General features: G+C 35.7%; 1 protein-coding gene across 1 annotated transcript; it reads right to left on the bottom strand.

Moving 5' to 3' along the window:
• Window positions 1–3,048: 3,048 nt before the first annotated feature.
• On the bottom strand, window positions 3,049–18,253 carry LOC6047857 (U-scoloptoxin(05)-Sm1a). The gene is made up of 4 exons (XM_038265069.1): window positions 17,735–18,253; window positions 4,062–4,223; window positions 3,653–3,802; window positions 3,049–3,468 (listed from the first exon to the last, which is right to left on the bottom strand). Exons 1-4 carry the CDS (start codon window positions 17,784–17,786, stop codon window positions 3,263–3,265), a joined length of 570 nt encoding a protein of 189 aa, XP_038120997.1. The 5' UTR covers window positions 17,787–18,253; the 3' UTR covers window positions 3,049–3,262.
• Window positions 18,254–20,416: the final 2,163 nt, after the last annotated feature.

Below are 20,416 nucleotides of genomic sequence, written 5' to 3'. Positions count from 1 at the left end.
ACGTAATAAAAGAACGCTCCCTTAAATCCCTAGATTTGAGACAAATACATATTGGATGCATTTGACACAGATTTTGTAAATGTTTATTTATGAATAATTTTTTTTTTATTCTTTGTCCTCTATCTTAACCTATACCCTAACTGGCTCAATCGGCCTTGCCATCACGGAGCCGTGCGTCTATTTATAGATCCGAGATCTATTGTTCTTCGTCTTGATGGATGTTGATGATCTCCTGGGGTCTTGTTGGAAGAGTCTTCCTTCCTTCCTTCACTCGTTGCGGTGTGGTTGGTTGGTCATCTTCCCGTCCATTCCCCACTCACCCACCGCTAGTTGTTGTAGTGGGGGGAGCGGCATGTGTGTGTGTGTGGTAATTAATTACCGTGTATCTGATGCTCCCAGAGGGAGCAGGGGGTTCAAGTTGCCACCGAAAAATCGGTGGCGAGGTGACCGGGCGGGATTCAATATGAATAAAATGATTTTTATATTTTTTGTTTATCAAACAAGAAGTAGGGTAGGGTAGTCATCAATGAGACACTTTTGGTTTTTAACATTCTACGATTTTTGTATTTTTTTCATCGGCATGTTTTAATGAGCTTTTTGTTGCATTTTCTTTCTTTTGATGTGTTCTAACATTGACCAAAATATGAGGTCGATCCGACCGCTACAGCCAAAGCTATCCAACTGTCTCATTGTAGACGCACTTGGCAGGAACAATGAGACAGCTGGGGAACAATGAGACACTCTACGAAAATCAACATTTTTCTAGTAAAGCATAATGTTTTTGTATTGTTCCATTGCAGGTGACTTGCTTTGAACATTTTAGAGTAATTTATCCAACATGAAACTTTTATTAATAAAAGTTTCACTAAAAAGTATTAAACTAAATTAAATCCATATATTAATACCAAATAACTTTGGATTTTTGGTAAAATGAAGTCAAAACTCAATAAATATACCAAAAATCACTTCCGTTTCAAGTTTTGAAGGATTTCCCTAGATTTTGAAAAGTTTAATGAAGAAAAATCAAAGTGTCTCATTGTTACCCATAGGCTGTAAAGAGTGGGGAACAATGAGACAGCCCTGGATTCTGGGTATATTCTTAATTTTGGTCAAATCTAATGAAAGGCCATTGTAGCCCAACTCATGCCCTATGAAATGACGAAAGAAGATTGGAGAAATTTTAGTTTTTGTATTATTGGCAGAATATAAGCGAAAATGTAATTTTCAGTCATAATTTACTTTTACACCCCAAAATCAAACATTTATGAATAACTTTGCAAGGGAGCGTCCATAACCAAAGCAACTATTATGGCAGACGTGTATCCAGTAGATACACCTTTCCCCAAAATATGAGCCTGATTGGTTGAAACTACGACTTGTGAGAGCCATTTTATCATTGTTCCCCGTGTCTCATTGATGACTACTCTACCCTAACGGAAAAAAAACGGAATCGACGTAACACCTTATAATGTGGCCCTCTTAAACCTTGCGGTTTCGTCAACGGATCCACAGGCGTGTATCGTTCTTTTTGCGACAAGACTCCGCCTCCCGGGTCTCCTAAGTGTGAAGGTATGGGCACGGGGAGAGGGCACCGAATACCTATATTTACACTTAGAATTTTTTGCGTCCGCCCCGGGATTCGAACCGGCGACCTCTGGATTGTGAGTCCAGTGCGCGGTCCGATTGATCCACACAGGCAGACGTCTACCCTAACATCGAACTTAAAACGACAACAAAGTTATGATACATTAATATAAAAATAAAACCTAATTCTAACGATTATGGCCAGCGAAAAGTTATGATTCTTTTTCGGTTTTATTGAATATTCGAAAAATGATCCGAACTTGAGTTTGACTGTAGTTTTTTTATGCTAAATATTTTTAATTGTTTAACTAAATTCATTAAACCACTTAACGTATGTTTTCCAAATGTTTCCCTTGAACTTTTTTTTGTGTATAAATTACTATAGATAAGGCCGATGCAAATATTTTTCAAAGTTTTTGTCTCTCGGCTCTGGCCGTGGTAGTTTCAACATTTGCATGGAAAAAGTGTTTTAAAATGCATTTTACTCTAGTTCAGTTGTTTTGCAATTATTAGATTTCAAAATTTGACGAAAACCAAATTTTTGGCAAAAAAAATAGGCGATAATAAACATCGACAATTTTCCAAAATTCAAGAGATTAAATCAACACAAACATGCTTAATATGATTCTAAACGCAGGGGAATGCATTTTAAATTGATTTCAGCTGATTGCACTTCAATTTCCATTGAAATTTTTAAGTTTCTTGAAAAAATATTTTTTTTTGCCCCCTGATTTTTCGGGCCAACTTTAAAGGGGGGGAGAGACAAATACTTTAAATATCGAATAAAATCCAATCGTTGCTAGTTTTGAATGAAAAGTCCAAGAAATTTAGTTTCAAGTTATTGTAAATATTATTTATAAAAATTGTCTCTGTCTGAAATTTTCATTAAAACATTAAAACAGTTGAATACTAAAGGAGCCATTACACTACCACAAACAAACTCGCACTTTTTCGTGTTTGACAGTTTGCGGCAAACTCGCAAACAAGGCAAAATGTTTGCAGGGTGACGTTTTACAAACAAATCCAGGCAAACAAACAAAGCAGGCAAACTGTCAAAAAGTGCAAGTTTGTTTGTTTGTTTGGCGTAGTGTAATAGCTCCTTGACAATTAAATGTGGAAATTCAAGGCAATCATAATCAATATTTTCATAAAAATGTCCTTCTATTTTTTTTTCCATTTTTAATTTTTTTGTAATCTACTCACCTCCTAATTTCTTTTATTTATTGCTTATTTTTAAGATCTTGTGTCCGAATAAGACTGATTGAACACGCTTTTACTATAAGGCTAAACTTTCTGAATTATGGATACATTTTTTAGAGGAAAAATATATAGTTTAAAAAATGTGAATTTGTGATCATGTCAAATTTGAGCTATATCAGAGCACTTTTGCTTTGGCTTCTGCTTGTTTCGAAAAAAAAATACTGTTTGAATCGTTCGGATGAAATAATGCAGTTCCTTTCTTAGCTTGACTTTTGTAAATTTATTGTCTTTATTTAGATCTGATATAGCGTGATATGGTTAAGATTCGAGCACAACTAAAAAGCTTCCACAAGATTAAACAAAATTAGGACAGGACGGAATGACGGATTTCGATCAATGATCAAGAAATCATAGTAAAAATACACAAAAATATTTTTTGAGGAAATGTTAAAAAATGCTATCTTCCTATGGCACCACCTTACAGCCTTGCGGCTGCCACCCACGCAACTCCGGCCAGCAGCAGTGCCACCACGGACAGTGTCGTTCGCTGGCCCCCGTTGCATCCGTCGGTATCGCACGTGTAGATGCAGGACCGGTACTCGATCTGATCGCCCGGATTGCGCACGTAGTTGCAATAGTTGCCCAGGTCACGCGACGAGCAGTACCGTTTTGCCCCGATTCCACCTGGTTTTTTTTGGGGAAGAAAAAAAAAAGAAGTGTTGAGTACCAGGTACAATTTAAACTACTTTTTGGTTAGTAAAAACATCAAACATGCAGTGCACATAATTTAAATTTAATACTATACAAAAAAGCACACAAAATGAAAAATAAAGCAAAACAACCACAGCCAAACCCAAATGTTATTAACCGTGCATGGCCGTCGATTTGACGCAGTATTCCGCCTCGAACACGTGGTCACACGGTTCCGGTTTGAATGGGGACGCCTCGTCCGCCACCAGCATGTCCGAGCAGTACATGCTGTGTGCCGAGGAACATTGATAGCACAGGATCGCTAATGCTGTAAAAATAAAAGTTAGAAACCACAACCGTATTTAAAGTTAGTGTAAGTTGGATAAATATGGATTTAAATTTGCTGAAAATGTCGAATTTAAGATCATGCTTTTGCATAGTAGGCTCATTCCGTGTGCAGCTGCGACTAGATCTAGGTAGGCGTTGCCGATTGTTTTCACCAAATTATTAGAACAAAATACGCTTGCTTTGTTAGTCCCGCAGTTTGGGGGGCGAGTCGTGTCCCTGAGTGAGTGGAAAAAAGCTACCTTCGAAGCGACCGATGTGCTTGATGCAGTATTTGGCCCCGTAAACGTTGGAACAGTCCTGCGGCTTAATGTCCGGCGAATCGAACCGTTCGAACCACTCGCTGCACTGGAAGGGGGTGCTGGAATCCGTCGCGTTGCACACGTAACACTCGATGGCGGTGGCTAGATTTTTGGGTGATTTCATTGAATGACATTGTTTTTAAATTGAATTATTTTTGCTATTTATATTTTTGTGACGGCTTGCCACGTCTGTTTTGTTAATGAAATTTTGAACATCTTTTTGACCTTTTTCGTGGGGAAAATGTGGAGAAAATTAAAAGAAATTAATTGGTGCAACATTATACATTATTATGCAGCAATTCCACGGAAGTATCCAAATCAAAAGTACTCCGATTTGGCTCAAATTTGGCATGGCCAAAATAATAAGACCCGTATTTTTTTGTTTGGCGATTAGTAGGCTTAGTGATTTTTCACGCTCGAAAATTTCAAATTTCACGGGGACCTCAATTTCAAAACACCAAATTTCGCGGAACTTGAAAATGTAAAATAACTGTGAAAATCCTGTGTTTAAATCACAGAAACTACTTTTTATGCTTCGTTATGTTTTATTATGTAAAAAAATCTTTACTAAATTTGAATGCGACAAAAAAATTCTTCCAATTTTCAAAAAAAAAAAAATCCTCCTGGTTATTGGATGGCCTCTATATATATTTTGAAACAAAATGTAGGGCACGCGTATTCTCATTTACTGAACTGCTCTGTTAATATTCGACAAACAAAGCTCAAATATTTTCGCTAATTTGCTTCTGTTATATCATTTTACATTTTATTGAACTACATATCATAGCTAGATTTGTCCAGTCAAAATGAGTAAAATAAATTGAATTTTCTGCGTCATTTAGCCCATAAAACATATTTTTTAAGGGTTTTAGCTCATTTTTCAAAAACTAAATTTATAAACATTTTGCAAAAATAATATAATTTTTAACAAAATCGAAATTAATATTCTAAATGAGAAAAGAAAAAAAAGTAGTATTTTTTAACTTTTACGGCAATCCACCCAAATAAACAAATATCGTTAAAATTTAACAGGCCCAAAAAAAATGTTATGTTTTTAAAACATGATTCCAAAGATAAAAAATACTCTTAATTTTATTTTGAATAAAACAAAGCTTGATTCTTTTAATTTCTTTCAAAACTATACCTTTCAAATAAAATAGCACTAAAATTTTTAAAACAGCGAATGAAAATATTACTAAATCTCAACATTTCTTCAAATGGTTCATATCAACTTGACACACATATATAATCAAGCTTTTTAATTGAAAACTAATAAAAATTCTTTTCTTTTTGGATGAAACATTTATTAAGTTGTTAGGCTGGTACAAATTTTTTTAAAAGATTTTGTCTCATCCCCCCTTCCCCTCCCTTCGAAGTTGGCCCGAAAAATCAGGGGACTAAAAAAAATATTTTTTCGAAAAACTTAAAACTGAAATAAATTTAAAATTCATTCCCCTGCGTTTTTCATTCCATTTTTAGAATGTTTGGGATCATTTTAAGAATGTTTGGGTTGATTTGAAAATCTTTCTAATTTTTGAAAATTTTCGATGTTTGTTATCGCAAAATGTTTTTTTTTTGCTAATATTTTTGTTTTCGTCAAATCTTACATTTTTTGAAAACTAATGATTGCAAAACTACTGAACTAGTGTAAAATGCATTTTAAAAAACTTTTTCCATGCAAATGTTGAAACTATGGCATGTCATTTCAATATTTCTATTTTTAATTTTTTTTTTTTTGCCCATATTTGCATTCAATGATTCGAGAAAATTGATAAACTTCACGAATTTAACGCCGTCTACAAAACCGTCAAAAATCATTAACCCTATATTAGTAATAAAACCAGGATATTCACTCGCTTAATTCTACAGTAGTTCATAAAATTATTTTTATTCCTTTTTGAGTTTGATAAGTTATTTTATGAAAAATTGTTACATTTTCACACAAACATAAAATTTCACGGGATTTCGCGGACAATGCCAAATTTCGCGGATTTCACGCTGTCCGCGAAATTGTGAAATTTCACTAACCCTAGCGATTAGGGTGCACCTACCCGAAATAGGGTGGTCCAAAAAAATGACGTTTTTTGTCGATTTCGCAAAAACCACATTTTTTTCAAAAAATCATATCAAAAGCGTTTGAAAAATTATGTTTTGCATCAAAATTTTCATATTAAAAGGAAAAAGGATTAGTTCCTCATCCTTATCATTTGCTCTTTATTGCATTTATTTTTTCACGAAGATATTACGGCATTATTTTTGCCTTTTCCACTGAGGCAAGGCTAAACAATCACTCAAAAAATTGAACTTTTGCAAACATATCTATTATAAAATTAAGAAAAAGGTATATCAACATGATTTTTCACATTATTAAAAAAAAAATTGCGAAATATTCATGATTTTTGCTGAATTTTCAAGTCTTTTCCAAAAATAAAAAAGCAGATCAAAAGCCTTTATTTGGATAAAAATACATAAGACGAGAAAACGTAACAAAAAGTCAACTTTAGTGTAAGCAAATTTAAAGAATTTTAGACGTAGGATTCGATGCCGCACTCAAAATTTACGTACAGTGTTGTCAGATATGTGAATTTTGCGCTTGAAGTTTTAAAATGTATTTCTAACCCTTTGGACTAGCACTTACGGGAAAACTGACAATTGCACTCGATTGCTGAGAGTTTTGCATTCCTCACCTTTCTGAGGAAAGGCTGTAAATCTCTCGAAAAACGAAATTCTTAATTTGAATACCTAGACCCACATTCACGTATACATATCGACTCAGAATGAAATTCAGAACAAATGTCTGTGTGTGTGGTGGGAATTTGCACTGGATTATCTCGGCGCTGCCCCAACCGATTTTGTCTGTTTTGGTCTCATTCGATCCGTCTTGGGGTCCCATAAGTCGCTATTAAAAATTATAAATTTTAGTTACGTACTTCAAAAGTTATGCCAAAAAAACAAATTTAACAAAAGTCTGGAAGATTCTAAAAAGGGTGGTTTTTGTAAGAAACCCCACCATGTGATACATGTTTAGAAAGGTATTCAAAAGACCCTTTTAACGAGCTCAAAAGATCAAAGATCTGACAAATCTATCAAAAGTTATAAGCACTTAAGTGTTATTTATGCACTTTTTGGAAGCCGGATCTCAGATATTTTGATGAAAACGTTGTCCGGATCTATCATGCAACCTATCTTTGGATAGGTAATCAAAATACCTTTCCAACGAGCCCGAAAGATTGGAGATCTGACCCCTATCATAAGTTGTAGGCACATAAGTGCCCTGAATTATGAAGATCTGACTACCCAATCTGATAGCATGAATAATGAGTCAAATTGATAGAACACTGAAAAATTTGCCCTTTTGTGTCTATTTTGGATAGCATTAACCTCTAAATGTGAGTAAGGCACCAACCACCTAAGGGTGGATTAAGTAATGTTCTGCCGGGACCATGGTGTAGGGGTAAGCGTGTTTGCTGCCACCCAGTCGGCCTGGGTTCGATCCAGAAGGTCCCGGTGACAAATTTTGAGACGAGATTTGTCTGATCACGCCTTCCGTCGGACGGGAAGTAAATGTTGGCCCTGAACTAACTTAAAAAGGTTAGGTCGTTAGCTCAGTCCAGGTGTAGGAGTCGTCCCCCTGGGTCCTGTCTCGGTGGAGTCGCTGGTAGGCAGTTGGACTAACAATCCAAGGGTCGTCTGTTCGAATCCCGGGGTGGATGGAAGCTAAGGTGTAAAAAGAGGTTTGCAATTGCCTCAACGATCAAGTCTTCGGACACTTAGTTTCGAGTAGGAATCTCGCAATCGAGAACGCCAAGGCAATGCTGTAGAGCGAATAATTTGAATTTGATTTTTGATTATTTTCATTACATTCAATAAAAACCTCAGGGTTAATTAAATAATTCTTGAGATATCACGTTTCCAATTTGGAAAGTCCTGTATTGCTTAGCAAATGTTTTACAAACCCACCCATTTTCTACAATATATTACGTTAGATCACAGTAGGCCTTGAAATTTTAAAGACATATTGTAAAATTTCGTAACGAAAATAAGTGAATGTATGCCAAATAAGTTTAATGTATGCCAAAAAAATCAAAAACAGTCTTAAGTTAAATAAAAAATCCAGCGCATGTTAAACCCGGATATCCACCAAAAGGGTTTGTAACGATCCACATTAAAAAAAAATTGCATGTAAAACACGATTGCTACGTTATTTGTAGATGACGCTTAAAGTTATTCAAGAACATCAAATTTAGACACAATGAATCATGCCACCCCCTTCGTGACTATAGTTCACCAACTAACTTTTACCCTCCCAAAGTTCGAAAGTCAAATGTGAGGGGGGAAGTTAGTGCACCCCCTTAATAATTCCACCGTTAACGACACTAAAATGGGGGGGTGCGCGCCCTTGACAATTTCACCCCTCTTTCTTGTTTCGCGCCCGAAACAACAGACAAGAAAGTTTCAACCACGCGACCACTAATCAAATTCACCCCTCGGGTCAGTCATAGTCTTGAGGGCGTGAATCTAGGCCACGGAGACGTGGACTTGTTCGATGTAAAGTTCAATAATCTGATTAAGCAAAGCGCGATTCGCGTTTCCGGAAGTTCCGGGGGCAAGCGTGAAGTAGGGGTAGAACACCTATGTTGGAATGATTGGAAGAATGTGGTTTTGTTTCAATTTTGAAATTTTTAGGGATGAACTAAGAATAATAAAATCTTTCCTAAATTAACCAAAAATAGGAGCAAATCCTCTCAAATCTTAAGACAAGTGCCAAGAGCAGCTCTGAATAATTGTGCTAAATTCAGCATAATTTTATCCGCTCCATTAGAGAACCAAAAGCCACGGCGCCCGGCTTTGGGGTGTTCACTTCCGCATCTTCGCAAAAGTTGTCACGATTCGTTATCTAGCGTGAAGGTTCGCCTAGCGGGCTTTCCCTGGCCACGAACAATTTTCCATTATTATCGTCATTATTATTATGCTGAGATGGGAAGGCGCGGCGCTCGCCAACGAAAGGCGCGACGGACACGCTCAAGGAGCGGCTACACCGTCAGCTGGATCTAATTTGGATAAAGCTTATCAAAAAAATGTAAACTAAATATTAATAAAAGAAGAAGTTTTTTAAGGAACAAAATTCCTCTTGAAACGCACTGTTTTCCAAGGAAAAAATCTATTTTGAAATTTAATGTTTTGTTACAAACAATTAAATAACTTTTCAGAGTCCACTTCTAAATACGTTGAATCCTTCAACGGTTTCCCCTCACGGTAAAGACCATTGAGTCTTTTTCTATCTTCTAGTTGGTCCTTTGCAAGCTCTTTATTTCTCCTTCAACAGATATTAATAGCGTGATTGCACCTCACTTCCTGAGAATCGTTTCCCCCTCGGTTCCATGAAACTGCACTTTTTTTTTACACTGTGTAATGTCTCCGAGAGGTGCTTTTTTTCCTCCACTTTTTTTTTCCTAAACCCTTGAGATTGCACTCGATTGACCGTGCAGCAGCCCAACAAAACCCTCCTCCGTCAGCGTCAGCTGTTCTCGGAAAAGTGCATCCGCTGAGATGGAGATGGTTTATTTTGCTCACTGCTTGTTGTGAAATTGAAGAAGCGGAACGAGGATACTTGTGGTATTACAATATTAATCGATGTTTAACACCGGGTAAACATTTTGTTCCCTTTTAATTAAATGCGATTGGAAAATATTCTTTCATAATTTTTAGATTTTTGCCTTCCTCACTTTACTGAGGAAAGGCTATAAAATCACTCGAAAAACGAACTTTTTAGTAAGACTTCCGAGACCTACCTTCATTTGTACATATCGACTCAGAATCACCAGCTGAGCAAATGTCTGTGTGTTTGGCTGTATGTAGACATGTGTACTAAATCAATGTCACTGGAATATCTTGTCACAGGCTCAACCGATTTTGGCCGGAATGGTTTTAATCGATCCGTCTTAACGTCACCTAAGTTGCTATTTAAATTCATGCAGTTTGCTCATGTATTTTAAAACTTATGTTAAAAAAACTGTTTCATATCAATTTAAAATTATGGTAAAAGGGTGGTTTTTTACGAAACCCTCACATGTTATATATTTTTAGAAAGCATATGCGAAGACCTTTCTTGTGGATTAAGATTTTTCAAGATCTGACTTACCTATCTAAAATAACAAGCAGTTTAAAAAATGGTATGAATTTACATAACCTCAAATGGTCCCGTCTGGTCGCCACGAATAAAAAAACCTTGTAGAGGTATGCCATTTTCCTGAAAGGCGGTGTCTGTATAATCTTGACAAAAAGTCTGTAGGAAGTCTGTTTTTTTTACTCATCCTTATTTTTATTAGGACCTCTTAGGTGCTGCGTTCACGTTAGGGGAGATCCATAAACCATGTGGACACTTTAGGGGATTGTAATCACTCTATAAATGAGAGGAAGGCACCAACCACCTAAATGTGGATTAAGTTACGTTTTTAAAAATAAAATGCAGTTTAGGTGGAAACAAAAAAAAATATCCAGATACTTGAAAAATCTCAGTCCACAGTCCACCAGTCCTATAAAAACGTGAAAAACTCTTGATTTCAACAGAAAAACCAGGAAAATATTAAAAGTTTATTTAACCGTCTACAACCCAACCCCGCCTTTAGACGGGTTTCGATTTAAAAATCGCCAAAAATCCTTTTTCAACAAATTTTTGATCTTTAAAAAGTATTGGAAAGAAGAACTCTTAAAATTTTAGAAAAATTATGGGTTGGAAGTTTTACTTGTTTTTTTTTTCTGGTTTGCCAATGTTTTTAAAAATGGGTCAACTTTGGCTGTGATTTTGCCTTCCTCACTGAGGTAAGGCTATAATCCTGCTCTAAAAATGAACTTTGAATAAAAACGTCGTAGACCCACCTTCATGTATACATATCGACTCAGAATCGAAAACTGGACAAATGTCTGTGTGTATGTGTGTGTGTATGTATGTATGTGACCAACAAACTAGCTCATGTTTCTCGGCATTGGCTGAACCGATTTAACTCGAACCTGTTGCATTCGACTTGGTTTAAGGTCCCATAGATCGAGTTTTATACAGATTGAAGTTTTGATAAGTAGTTCAAAAGTTATGTATAAAAATGTGTTTTCACATATATTCGGATCTCACTTAAATGTATGTAAACTATGTCCGGGTCCATCATCCGACCCATCGTTGGCTAGGTTATCAAAAAACCTTTCCAACGAGCCTAAAACATTGAAGATCTGGCAACCCTGTCTCGGGATATGCCCACTTAAGTGATATTTATGTACTTTTTTATTCCGGATCTAAAAAAGAGATGAAATTTTTGTACAATTCCATCATATCAGCCATTGTTGGTAATAAGTGAGGAAGGCTCCAACCACATAGGTGGATTAAGTTAGTTTTTACTAACATTTCGTATATTTTATGTAAAACTAAGTGTACAGTAATTTTTTTAAGTGCCCCAGACTATGCCTCTACGCATTTTTCTACAATTTAAATGATAATGGTGCCATTTTATAGAAAAAAATGTGAAAAACAAGCAAAACATTGAAAAAGTGACTGTTAAACAGGGAAAAAATGTTAGGCGAAATGTAATGATAGTAGGTGGTACATAGAATAGGCCAAATACTAGCAAAAACAAACATTAACTAAACTAGAGGGGGGCAAAACCGCTCTTTTTTAGGAGCCGCTCATATTCGTTCGCTCACTAAAAAGAGCCGCTCTTTTGAACGGCTCTTTCGCTCTTTTTCAAAATTTTGATAAAAAGATTATTTTTAAGAATTGTGTGATTTTGCGAACTCTTTTCTAAATTCTGATTTAATCGATGAAGTCTATGAACACTGAAGTTAAATCAGGCAAGAGATTTTTTTTTCATAATCTCTCAGCTATTTAGTAGATTTTTGGTAATATTTTACAAGCTAAGCAATTTTAAATGCTCAAATTTGTACTCGGATGATATTTTAATGTACGATCAGTTATATACTGCCGTTTTACGGCGATATGATGTATACGCCATTTTGGACATTTTCAATTTTATTGTACAGTCTGATAAAGAATCTTATAAGCTACTTCCTGACGAAAGAATTTTTCAAAAAACTGCTCTGGGGCCCATTTTATTAAGCAAACAAACAATGATGTATACGCCAATTTTACTCATCATGATGTATGTATACATTGAGAATTCATAGAAGTCAAATTCAATACTGTTTGAATGTTGATTTGAGGTTTTGGGACAATATTTTATTACATTATTTCGATTTAATTCTTAAGGGGACGTCCATTAGGCATCATCCATAAAGTACGTCACGTTCTGAGGGAAGAGGCGGGTTTTGAGAAAGCGTGACGTTGCGTGTTAAAAGTATAGGGAAATCGTGACAAAGGGAGTGGAGTAAATTTTGGCTGATATTAATGTGACGTACTTAATGGATGACACCTTATCCACATCCACGTAGACACTTTTTTGAAAATTCTAGACTCACCCACCTCCCTTGCTGACAATTGTTCATGCAAAAAATGTGTTTATGGAGCGTAGACAATCGCTAAGGGAGCGTTAATTTATTACGTAACGCAAAAAATCGGATTTTTAGACCCCCCCCCTCTCGTAACAAAATTTCTATACAAATTTTAAAAAAATTTGTATGGAACGTAACACGGCATCCGACCCCCCTCCCCCCAACTGCGTTACGTAATAAAAGAACGCTCCCTAATACCTCCCTCCCCCCTTAAAGTATCCACGTGGACAATGCATTACGGGATCCACTCAGCTATCAAAATAGCTGGCACAAAAAATAAAGCCAGCTTTGATCGAGCAATGTATACATACATCATTGGGCAGGAAAAGTAGTGATTTTTTATTGCTATTTTTACGGCCAAATGATGTTTGTGGTTTAAAATCGTAGAGAATAGGAAAAAAACAAGAAATTTTGTAGGGGCCACATTTTTATTGTACTTTTTAACAGTTTCTACAGAGCAGACCTTAAATTAGTCATTTTAAATTGAAAAAATGAACAAAAACAGAAAATCGTGCCTACAGCAAAATCACCTCAATGGCGTATACATCATATCGCCGTAAAACGGCAGTATAAAGAACAGCTTTTTCATTTTGTTTAGAAAATCATTTACTTTTGGAATATCAAAGAAAAGTAGGAAACTGAAAATAAGTTTGAAGTGGTGTTTTGCAGCAATGCTATTTTGGGAATAATTTTTATAAGCAATTATTTTTCAATTGAGAATTGCATTTTCAATTTTAAAAACAAATCTTGTGATGCAATTTGTTCGAAATTCGATAAATTATAATCATAACAAGTTTAAAAATCATTCTATCTTGGAACGGTTCTTTCAACAGACCGAAGTTTAAAAAAGAACCGCGGTTCTTTTTTTGTGAGCCATGGTTCGTTTGCTCTTTTTAGTGAACCGGCTCTTTGAGCGGCTCGCTCTTTTTTTGCCCACCTCTAAACTAAACAAGATAAATGCAAATTAAAATACTAAAAATGAAATAATAAAAACATTAAACAAGAGAAGTAATGTTTTTCGTAAAACAAAAGTTGTTCAAAATGACATACTGAACATGGGAAAAATAAAAATTATCGAAAAAAAAATGGGCTGTAGCGGGTTAAAACTCGATAAACGAATTCAATCAGATTTTTTTTCTCTCCAGAAGAATATTATTCTAATTATTTAAATATTTAAAATGAATATTTTGGGAAAACTATGTTTGCCCCTTCGGCTTCATCCATAAAGTACGTCACGCTAAAATCAGCCAAAATTTACCCCCCCCCTCCCCCCCCTTTGTCACGCTTTACCTATACTTATAACACGCAATGTCACACTCGCCCATACCCCCTCCCCCTAGAGCGTGACATACTTTATGGATGACGCCTTCGCCTTGATTTTTTCTCGGTTGAACAGCTTTTATCTCTAGCGAAATTGTTTTTTAAATGAAAAAATGACAATTTTCTATTTAATTTGACCAACTATATGATTTTAAATTTTTCTACCTTTTTGAATTCACGGGGAGCTCTTTCGAAAGTTTTTTTTGTAACTTTTTCTTTTCCTTCAGTAGATTTACTCGATTCTTGAGGCACTCGCAAACTCTGTTCCCAACTTTCAATTAATCAGCTGTTGAAAGGTACATACACCAGTCCAGTTGTTTTGCCATCATTAGTTTCCAAAATATCTAAGTACAGGCGATTTTTTTTTTGCAAAAAAAAAGCTGTACTGTACATTGTAATTTCATAAAAATTCAAAATATTTTTAATCCAGCCCAAACAAGCTAAATATAATTATCAATGCAGAAAAATGCGTTTGAGATTGTTTTAATTTTATTTGACTTCTATTTTTAATAAAAAGGTTTTTTGCCCCCTGATTTTTCGGGAAATTTTTGAAGGAGGGGGGGGGGGGGGCGACATAAACTTTGGGAAATATTTGCAACGTCCTTATTGATTGGTGATAAATTCTTCAAAAAAGCCTGAAGATTTTCAAAAAAATAGTTTTTTTTTATTTCAGAAGTATGTACTTTGAAAAACATTTTTAAAATTTTGAAGTATTTAAGCCCCTCCCCCACCCACCCTTCAAAATTGGTTCAAAAAATCAGGGGGCAAAAAACATCTTTCCAAAAAACTTCAAAATTTCCATGAAAATAGAAGTCTAATCAACTGCGAACAATCTAAAAATCATTTTAGATTGTTCGCAGTTGATTAGACTTCTATTTTCATGGAAATTTAGAAGTTTTTTGGAAAGATATTTTTGCCCCCTGATTTTTCGAACCAATTTTTCCAACTAACCAATCAATGCTAAATATGTTTGAGCTTGTTTAATCATGTTTTGATTTTTTTTATGAAATTCCCATGTACAGCACCGCAAAATATTAGTTTATGCAACAAGTTGCAAAAAGAGGATTTTTTCAGCACGAGTCGTACATTTATCCAACGAGGTTCACCGAGTTGGATAAATACGAAGAGTGCTGAAAAAATCAAGTTTTGCAACGAGTTCCATACAACATTTTTTGCAATTCCAAAAAACACACACTGAGTGAAATTTTATGTCAAATTTTCATGTATTTTGTCAATAAATCGTTTAAATCAAAAAATGTTGAAAAGTGTTACTTTTCAAAACAAGTGCTGAAAAGTTCAACTTTTCAGCACCCATTTGAGTGCTGAAAAGTAGAACTTTTCAGCATTTATTTTGAAAAGTGTTGCTATTCGATTCTGTTATTCTTGGTACAGAAAAGTAGGCTATTTCGTCGTTCAAGAATGACAGGAAAAGTAAGTAGTTTCACGACGGAATTGCAAAAAAATATTTTTCGCAAAAAATAACATTCTTTTCAATACAGTGAAATCATTTTTTACGCGATGCGTTATGTTTTTCTAATTTGTCGATTTCTCTGGAACGACGCAACATTTTTGCAATGTTTTAGAAACAATTTGTAAATTTTATTATTCAGATCTACAAAACGCTATTTGAAGCTTGCAAAAATATTTTATGGTTGAAGAGAAATCTACGAAACAAAAAGCGTAACGCCACCGCGTAAAAAGAGGATTCTCTGTACTTAGATATTTTCGAAACTAATGATGGCAAAACATTTTAAAACACTTTTTCATTCAAATGTTGAAACCATGCCCCACCCCCCTCGCCTCGATTTTGGTCAAAGTCGAGGGACATAAACTTCAAAAAATATTTGCAACGGCCTTACTACAATTTGAACCATTTTCCAAATGTTTTGTAAACAAAAAATGTAAATGTAAATGTAAATTTTAAACGCTTGACATGATTCGACGTGTTCATCTGATAAAATACCCTTATCAGCCAAACATAGTTGAATGTTTAAGCTTTTTATTCATGCAAAAAGTTCATAGTTTTGTGATAAATTGACAAAGTTATTGGCGGTACAAAAAAAGGGCATCAAGTCCCCTACGGTAATGTAACAGGAAACCTTCCGATATACAAACTTCGGAAAAGGAGCCATCTTTAAACCTTGAGACACATTTTGGACACTTTTTGAGGAAGGCAAAACGTTGCAAGGTCTCTTAACAGTTAGGACGACATCCTTAGATTGAAAAAAAATTTCCAACATTTCGTCAAGCCTATTTGCTGTGAAGCGCGTCCTCATTAGTCTTTTGGGGATAATCTCCCCACCACGTGATTCGCGGATCAAAAGTTCGCCTCTTCCAGCGGCGTGCGTCATAATACTGTTCTGTTTGAGTTTTGGCTGCGATTGTAACAAAAGATAAATAGAAAAGCTCAGCTTTTGAATTCGCGCGCGCTTCAAAAGTGCGGCTCCCCTCAAGTGAAAGAACTTTTTCCCACCAGGACACCAATTCAAAGTTGAATTCCCGCACCAGGACAATGCTCCGTATTGGGGTCCAATTCTTCTTTTCATCACAACCAATCGAGTGGAAATCCGGCGATAAGAGAGTGGTGCAATTTTTCTCTCCCTTTTTTTCCTTCTGCAATTATTTTCCAAGTGGGGCCCCCGCCACACCTTCGCCAAGGGAATGCTACTTTATTGTGTGGGGGAAAGGTTTTATTAAATTTTCCGGGAAATCGAGCATGAATATGAAGGAGAAGCCTCACAATTTTACTGGGAAGTAACAACCATCTAACGTGCAATATCTGAAAGCCATTAATTTAACGCCCTGTGATTTTTTTTTCTCGCTCGTTAGATGTTAGGTCGAACGATTGAGTATTCGCATTCTTCTAAATTCAATCTCACTAATTGTTAGCGGAGGTGCGAGGCGGGGGCGATACATTGACGTAAATGTGTCCTTTTATTTTGGGGTGTCTTCTTCCAAAGGATCTACTTTCACTCGAGCTTGCTGACTTGAACAGAAACCAATCCGGAATATGGTACCGCTGACCACAGCTGGGAACAATGGGTTCGATTTGAGTTTGCAGGGCAAAAAAAAAAAATGCAAATTTCAAGTCGAATCCGAAACTTTGAAAATCAAGGTTTCAGATAAATGAGGCTATAGACTTTATTCTCAGACAGATTTTTAGATATATATATATTCTTTTTTTTTTGTAATTTTGGTAATTGGTTTCCTAATCTAAACTTTACCAAATTTCAACTATCAGGTTCGACTTTAAAAAAAATCCAAAGGTGTAAAACAATGTTTGGACACTTGCACAAGTTTGAATCGATTATCCAAAGTTACATTATTATTTTCAAAAAAATAGTGAACACTAAACAGCCGAAAATTATATTTTTTTCCCCAAAGAATTCAGCTCTTCAGAATCACTGTTCGATGGTTCGATGGCGCTTAAAAGGATGACCCATCACTATGACGACCGGGGACCCTCACACACATTGCAGACTTTTTCCTGCACCAGAGCCAGGATAAATGCTGTGTTGGAAGGAGTACGGCTCACAAGGTTGTGAATAATGGCAAAGGAGTAAAGCTACACTAATTGGTAATTTACGTCGGATTTTTCGCTTTGATAAGGTTACTTGATATGTTTGTTTTTATCTTTTTTTCATGGTTTTGGATAGGATCAATTGATCATTATTCAAAGGGACACGCTTAATATTGGTTATGTAAATTGAGTAGATATTGATTAAAACAAAGAGAAAACAATTGAAATTTATAATTTAAGGAAAATTTGGATTATAATAAAAAAAACGAAAACTCACCTGTTTTAAACATTGTAGCCACAACGAACGCACCCAACAACAATCGATTCATGTTTGATTTCGTTGTTGTTCCAAACTTTCCACCAGCAAAGAAGACAACGATGATCAAGGTTTTAGGGCGTGATCCAAAATCAAGATCCGCAGTTTGGAGTAAAATCCTCTTCTGTTAGTTGTATTCCGGAATCACAAAAACGCTTATCGAACCATCTTTGAAATCAGCGCAAAATAATCCACATTTGTACAAGTTTCCACGATTAAAACATTAATTTGAACAATCAAAAAACTCGATCCAAATGGTAGACACTTGTTTCTCCTGTTGGCGTTCTGTATGGTGGAAGATCACTCCAGCAACTTGACAGCCGATATCACCTCTACATCCAGAGAGAGAGCCCAAGTCGACGATCGTTTCACTACTACCACTCATTCAGCCACAGTTGGGTTTCCATTCAAATACATCCAGTCAGGCAGCTGGAAACACATGCGAACAGATCAAAACAAACCCCGAGACTGGTGTACTGAATCATCATGGTAACTGAATGAAGGCTCCAAACAGCGTGCTTGTTGTCGTTCTGTTCATTTTCAGGCGCGCGCGTAATTCACGCGCATGTGAGTTGTGTGAGGTGTTCATTCGGGTGAACTTCAACTGTGGGCTAAAATTGGATAGATTTTGAAAAATAATTAAAACCTGTATTTCCGGGCCTGAGAAAGATTTTTTGTTGCATGGGAATTTTACAATAAACACTAATTTCAATTTAAAAAAATGTATTGTTAGTTTGCAAAACGACACTGATTTGATTTTTTCTCTAGAACAAATAAAATTTGTATTGTTTTTGAGTAAAAAATACGTGCAGCTGAACAATTCAAAACATTTTTGAATTTGATCATTTGTAAATATATCGAGAACCCACCAAAAAAACGGCTTACACTCAAACCCCGATGGTTTGACACCAACTGTTGTCAAACGAACGGGGTCACTTTTTAGTTTGACACCCCTTTTACACGGAGTTCACACACACTACCAAACGTTTGTTTTGATAGTGTGCGTGAGGGCCGTGTAAAAAGTGACAGTTCGTCACTTTTTAGTTTGACTTTGACCAACCAACGGGGTACAAACTAAAAAAGTGTCAAACGAAAAAGTGACCAACCACCGGGGGTTGAGTGTATTTGCAACTGACGCTTTAGGATCTTTTGCAACCTACTCGAGAAAATTATATATGGGTCATTCCATCTGAAGCGGAACAGCACTTGAAAATTACCATCTCCGATTCTGCCCAAATTTGACAGAGCTGTTGAGACTATCAAAACATGCAAAAATCCCGAATTTCATCCAAATCGGACCACCCCCTCCAGTTTTGTACCCTCCCAAAAAATCGACTTTTTGGCGATTTTTGAGCGAAACCCCTATCTTCAAACGACGATAACTCAGGAACCACGAATCTTAGAGGGTCGGTCTTAGACTCAATTTTGAAGGAAATTGGACGTAGAATCCATTTCTGTGATCAAAATTTGGATTAAAATATGTTTTCTACCTGTATTGCGCAATTGAAAACTTTAAATGTCCGTATATCAAAACAGCCCTATTTATTTTTTGAATTTGACCTCACCATCGTATTCCTCGTCCGATTTTACATAAGAATCACTTATCGACAGAAAGGAATATGTTTCGTTCCAGAGATATCGAATTTTAAAGTTTTGAGTATTTGATATTACCTAAATTAGCTACACTCGCCGCCTCTGCTAGAAGCTAAGTCGTGCTGATGAATAATTACTGATGATTTTTTTCAATTCTGTTACATGTGGACAGCAGCTTTATCGTCTTTCAAGATTTCTAAATGATTGACAAACAAAAAAAAAAGATTATTATTCGGACGGTGTCGAAGTAAACACAACTGAATTAGATCTTAATCAGATAATAAATCAGATTAATCTTTGTGATTTACTAACATTTTTCAGTTTTATACTTTCCAGAAATCCTCCTCCTTAATCATGCTTCACGAGAGTTTTATTCATGTTAATTCATAATTTTTAACATGTTTTAACATGTCATGTTAATTCATAATTTTTAACACGATAATGTATCGTACACTTTTTCTTAAGTGTTACTTACAAGATCAATTGCAATTTCCTGCTAGCTCTGTGGGAATTCCATTCTTGGACTATCCATTGGGCTAGCACACAAATTCACTGTATACTATTTTTTAATTTAAGATTATACAGCAGTTTCCTACAGTGGTTTACATTCAATATTTGCCTATTTTGGCAATGATTATTTGGGATGAAATCTTAATTCAATAAATAACCAGGTAGCAGTTATTGAACAGCGCTTCTGAGTGCTTCTAGCAGAGGCGACGAGTGTAGCTAATTTAGGTAATATCAAATACTCAAAACTTTAAAATTCGATATCTCTGGAACGAAACATATTCCTTTCTGTCGATAAGTGATTCTTATGTAAAATCGGACGAGGAATACGATGGTGAGGTCAAATTCAAAAAATAAATAGGGCTGTTTTGAGATACGGACATTTAAAGTTTTCAATTGCGCAATACAGGTAGAAAACATATTTTAATCTAAATTTTGATCACAGAAATGGATTCTACGTCCAATTTCCTTCAAAATTGAGTCTAAGACAGACCCTCTAAGATTCGGGGTTCTTGAGTTATCGTCGTTTGAAGATAGGGGTTT

The sequence above is a fragment of the Culex quinquefasciatus genome, chromosome 3 (genome assembly GCF_015732765.1).
Source record: "Culex quinquefasciatus strain JHB chromosome 3, VPISU_Cqui_1.0_pri_paternal, whole genome shotgun sequence".
Classification (NCBI taxonomy): domain Eukaryota; kingdom Metazoa; phylum Arthropoda; class Insecta; order Diptera; family Culicidae; genus Culex; species Culex quinquefasciatus.
Note: the sequence above shows the minus strand (reverse complement) of the source record. Positions and strands in the feature narration are given on the sequence as shown.